Source organism: Triticum urartu, chromosome 4, assembly GCF_003073215.2.
Source record: "Triticum urartu cultivar G1812 chromosome 4, Tu2.1, whole genome shotgun sequence".
Lineage (NCBI taxonomy): Eukaryota > Viridiplantae > Streptophyta > Magnoliopsida > Poales > Poaceae > Triticum > Triticum urartu.
Genome location: NC_053025.1, coordinates 123,641,356 through 123,646,528, shown reverse-complemented (window position 1 = coordinate 123,646,528; position 5,173 = coordinate 123,641,356). Strand labels below are relative to the sequence as shown.

Below are 5,173 nucleotides of genomic sequence, written 5' to 3'. Positions count from 1 at the left end.
TGCTACTAATACTAGTAATTGATTGAGGGAGAGCAAAAGCGAAAGGCTTCCAATCCATCCATCCCCAAAGCCCAAAGAGTAGCTAGAGGAATAAATCTTGAAAAGGGTAAAGAGTAATTTCCTTCCTAGCTTTGCACAAGATAGAGATAGAGAGAGAGAGAGCCTCCGCCCCTCCCCTATTAATTTCCTTCTAGTTTTCTGCAGGCACACACTCTGATAAGAAGCCCCTCCCCCCTCCTCCCTCCAGCACTCGCTCTTTGTGTGAGTGTGGGACGGGACACTTATTATATTATCTTCACCGAGAAGCCAGTTCCTCCTTCTCTCGCTCGCCCTCTCACACACTCACACTGCGGGAGAGAGATGGAGCGCAATGTTTCCTGGTAGCTGCCTTCTCCCTGCTCTCCTCCCCCTGATTTGAGGCCTCCCTCCGCGTCCGTTTCCTCTGCGCCAGATCTGCGTTCGTCTCGGCCGGGAAGTCAGCCATGAGCAAGGAGGATGTGCTCAAGATACAGGTGAGTTCTTCCTTGCTTTGCTTCCTCTCGACTCAAGACATTCCCCCGCATGTTCCTTCTTGTTTCTGCCGCCATGAAATTTTTGTGAGGTTGCTTGCTTGCTTGCTCCTGTGTCTGATCCGTGCATGCTGTCCGTGTGTGTTTGTTTGTTCGTCCCCGAATCCGCAGACCTGCGTGCTCAAGGTGAACATCCACTGCGACGGGTGCCAGAAGAAGGTGAAGAAGATCCTCAGCAAGATCGATGGTAAATAATACTAGATGCACTTCTGTTTATCCGTGTTGTTTTGTTGTTCGACCGTGGGGATAATGTGTTGGATTCATCCATCTTGTTTTGCAGGCGTGTACCAGAGCACCATCGACCCGGAGGAGGGCAAGGTGATGGTGTCCGGACTCGTGGATCCGGACACCATCATTAAGAAGCTCAACAAGGGCGGCAAGCCCGCTGTGCTCTGGGGCTCCAAGCCCGCCGGCGTCGCCAACCAGTTCCAAAAGCTCCACCTCGACGGTAACGGCGGCGGTGGTAAGGGCCAGCAGCCCAAGGACGCCGGCGGCAAAGGCCATCCCAAAGATGCCGGCGGCAAGGCCCACAAGGGCGGCGGCAAGGACGCCAAGATGGCGATGCCGCAGCCGACCCCGCAGCAGATTCAGCAAATGCAGCAGCAGATGCAGATGAAGGGCGCGCCGACGCCGCAGCAGCTTCAGCAGCTGCAGCAGCAGATGCAGATGAAGGGTGCGCCCACGCCGCAGCAGCTCCAGCAGCTGCAGCAGCAGATGCAGATGAAGGGCGCGCCGACGCCGCAGCAGATGCAGCAGCTGCAGCAGCAGATGCAGATGAAGGGCGCGCCCACGCCGCAGCAGCTCCAGCAGCTGCAGCAGCAGATGCAGATGAAGGGGCTGAAGCTGCCGCCCCAGTTCATGGGCGGCGCCCCGGCCAAGATGCCGTTCCCGGCGGGTGCGCCGGCCAAGGACCCCAAGTCCGTCAAGTTCAACCTCCCCGAGGACGGCTGGGGCGACGACGGCGGCAGCGAGTTCGACGACGAGTTCGACGAATTTGACGACGACGAAGATTACGACGATGAGGGCTTCGAAGACGACTACTACGACGACCCCAAGATGATGATGAAGCAGATGGCCATGCCGCCGAACGCCGGCGGGGGCGACAAGAAGGGCGCCGGCAATGGTGGGAAGAAGGGCGGTGGAGGAAACGAGATCCCGGTGCAGATCAAGGGCAACGGCAACAACGGCGGCGGCAAGAAAGACGCGGGTGGCAAGCAGCAGCACCAAGGTGGGAACGGCAACGGCAACGGCGGGGGTAAGAACGGAGGCGGTGGTGGGCAGCCGAACAACGTCAAGGGAGGAGGAGCGCCGGTCCAGGGGAAGAAGGGCGGCGGCGCTGGTGGCCCGGCCCCAGGCATGGGTGGCCCGATGGGGGGCGGCATGCCGCCGCCGCAGCAGGCCATGTTCAGGCCTAACATGATGGGCGGCGCCGGTTTCCCCGGCATGGGCGGTCCAATGGGCCACCCGCACGCGGCGAGCGGCGCGCAGGCTGGCCGCGCCATGCAGGGCATGCCGCCGGCTGGGGTTTACCAGGGCGCTGGCGGCGGCGGCGGCGGCGGCATGCCGTCCGGCGCGGAGATGCTGCAGGCTGCCGCGGCGGCCGGGAACCCCATGGCGCAGCAGCAGTACATGCAACTGATCCAGCAGCAGCAACAGCAGCAGCAGATGGCAATGCTGCAGCAGCAGCAGCAACAACAACAAATGATGATGATGAACGGCGGCCACGGCGGCGGCGCGGGAGGGTACCCGCAGATGGGCTACGGGCCAGGGTACGGGCGCCCGCCGATGGGCTCGTACCCAATGCCAACCGCCTATGCGATGCCGCCGCAGCCACCAGCGGGGGAGCCTTACAACTACTTCAGCGACGAGGACCCCAACAGCTGCTCGGTGATGTGAGAGATGGATCGCGCCACCGCCGCTCATGTTCATGGTTGGAAGGAAGACCATGATGAATCTGGCAGTGGCAATGACATGGGGCAACAAGTCCCATCTAGATCGTTTCTTCTTGATTAATTTAGCTTCTACATTTTCGCCTTTTATTTCAAGCTAAAAAAGAACAAGAGTTGTGAGACTTGCTTGAAGGCGATTGTAGGTACAGTAATTATCTATAGATGTCATAAGAGATGAATGCTCCATGCTGTTACAGTTGAAGAACAATGTGATTGACTGATGGTAGATCAATGAACAGTATGCAAAATAACTCTGGTGTCAATGTTGTGTCTTGTGTTTACATTCTGCGTTGGTATGACTGAAAGGTGAGATGTCCAGAAGTAACGACAGTAGACATGTAGAAAGGGATATGTGCTTGATGCCATCGAGGAATGCTTCACACTGGATGGCAGTCAGCTACATCTTCTCAACCAAGCTTTTCTGCTCCTCCTTCCTAAGAAAGACTCCTCACTGGACTTAGAGGCTGTTTGGTTTGTGACTAACTTTGTCAAAGATTGCCACACCTAAGGTTAGGCAAGTTTGACCAACTTAGATGAGTGTTTGGTTCAAGCCACACCTTAGACAAGCCACACTTGGGCCCCACATGACATACACTCAAAACATGTGACAAGATTTCCTTAGGCTTGCCAACTTATGGCTCTCATTTTGATGAACTAACCTTAGGCAAGTTTGGCAAAAATGTGTGACAAAGTGTGGCAATGCTAGTCCTAGAACCAAACAGCCCCTTAGCCAATTTCCGCCCGATAAGCCACAAGCATAGCTTCCCCAAGCTTGTTGCAAAGGTGCTCGCCTTAGCCGATTTCTTCCCGATAAGCCTTGTGCACAGCTTGCCCAAGCTTCTCGCAAAGGTGATCGTCTGATAAGCCTTGTGCACAACTTCCTCAAACTTCTTGCAAAGGTGCTCACGAATCGACTAGCCCAACGTCTCTATGAGCTCATCTCGTCCCCAAAGAGCATTTGTGAAGGGTGCCATCTCTCCTCCTCAATCTTGACATAGCGAAAGCATTTGATTTCGAGGCATGGTCATTCCTCTTGGAGGTTCTCACTCACTGGGGGGGGGGGGGGGGGGGGGGGGTGGCTACAAGTGAATCAATCTCATCACTGGGCGAAAAATCAATGGTAGGCCCTCGGGACTCAGAACCGATCATCCAATGTTCGTGGCCTCACCAGGTTTATCCTATCTCACCGATGATCTTCCTTCTTGTCATCAATGTGCTAGATGCCTTATTGGGAAATTTGACCATGAGCACATTCTGCTTCCTCTCTCTATGTGGGACATCACGCCTCCCTATTCCCAGATGATGTGGTTCTCTTCTTGTGCCCCGTCGTCCAGTACATGGCCGCAACGAAGATGATCCTTGAGATTTATGAGAATGCTTCAAGCCTCAAAGTGAACTTGTCCAAGAGCGCTATAATCCCCATCAGGTGTGATGACATCAACCCGCACGAGCTCAAGGATGTCTTCCCTTGTGCGACCATGCCAATTCCTATCAAGTACCTCAGGCTCAGCCTCTCCAACTCGAGGCTCCGGAAGCGAGACTACACCTCCTGATGGACAGTTTTGCTAACAAGCTGCCTACGTGGAAGACTGGACTAATCCCCACAAGAGGACACATCATCCTTCTCAACTTTATCATCACCGCTATCGGGATTTACTATCCGCTTGCTCTCGACCTTCCCCATGGATGCTCAAGGCGTCTGAAAAAACCGGCGCAGGTTCTTTTGGGCTGGCTCTGATTGCACTGAGGGAGGCCAATGTCTCGTCGCCTGGGGAAACTTATACACCCTAGTCCAATTTGACGACCAAGGTATTAAAAAACTCAAGGCTCTAAGCGATGCCTTCGCTCGAAGTGGTTGTGTGCTGCAAAACCTCTGATGATCTCCCATGGTCTGCGCTTGAGCTCTCTGCATCAGATGAGGTCGAGGCCATCTTTGGAGCATCAGCAAGGCTGGAGGTATGGTGCTTCTACACTGCAGGTGGGACTGTTGGATTGATGGAGCCAACATTCCGTGGAACAATGCCTCATGGAGTCGCGACATCAGAGGGCGGCTCCGTCGAGGTAATTATCCAGTTCTTAGAGTTGTGGCAGAAGATCATTAGTTGACAAGCGCTTCTCCTAGGCCTAGAATTCTAGTCATGGAAATGGAATCCGCCAGGCTCCCACTCGACCAAAACAACATATGTGGCTACCTTTGCTGGAAGCATTGATCATCCAAGGGCGTCGCTCAAGTATAAGATTTTGACCTGGCTGGTCATGCGCAATCGTTGATGGTCTTCTAACCGAGCGCAGGCTACCTCACCAACAGTCATGCCCCATATGCTGCAAGCACGAGAAAACGATGGAACACCTGCTCCTCCAATGTGTGTTCGCCCACAAGGTTTGGTCAAAAATTCTTAATTGGATCGGCCTACATCAACATTCCCCTTCCACCAAAGATTCCGTCCTAGATTAGTGAACATCTCTCTAGCTGGTTGTGCCTCACAAGCTTCAAAAAAGTGTGAACTCAGTTGTCCTATGAACGCTTAGCTACATATGGCTCAAGCGAAACCGAAGGGTGTTCAAGAACACTTCCCACCTTCTACTGGCGGTCACTAACAAGGCTAGGGACCATTGTTGCGGGTGGAGCAACAACATTATTCTTAAGCTAGTTGT

The 5,173-nt window shown here is 54.3% G+C and overlaps 1 protein-coding gene across 1 annotated transcript; it reads left to right on the top strand.

Moving 5' to 3' along the window:
* The first annotated feature begins 200 nt into the window (after positions 1-200).
* LOC125551042 (heavy metal-associated isoprenylated plant protein 33-like) lies at positions 201-2,769 on the top strand. The gene is made up of 3 exons (XM_048714195.1): positions 201-512; positions 681-756; positions 850-2,769. The coding sequence occupies exons 1-3, from the start codon at positions 483-485 to the stop codon at positions 2,463-2,465; spliced, it is 1,722 nt and encodes a 573-aa protein (XP_048570152.1). The 5' UTR covers positions 201-482; the 3' UTR covers positions 2,466-2,769.
* Positions 2,770-5,173: the final 2,404 nt, after the last annotated feature.

Coding starts and splice junctions, on each gene's coding strand:
- LOC125551042 (XM_048714195.1), top strand. CDS start 483: ATGAGCAAGGAGGATGTGCTCAAGATACAG. Junction 513..680: donor AGGATGTGCTCAAGATACAG/GTGAGTTCTTCC, acceptor CCGAATCCGCAG/ACCTGCGTGCTCAAGGTGAA. Junction 757..849: donor GATCCTCAGCAAGATCGATG/GTAAATAATACT, acceptor CTTGTTTTGCAG/GCGTGTACCAGAGCACCATC.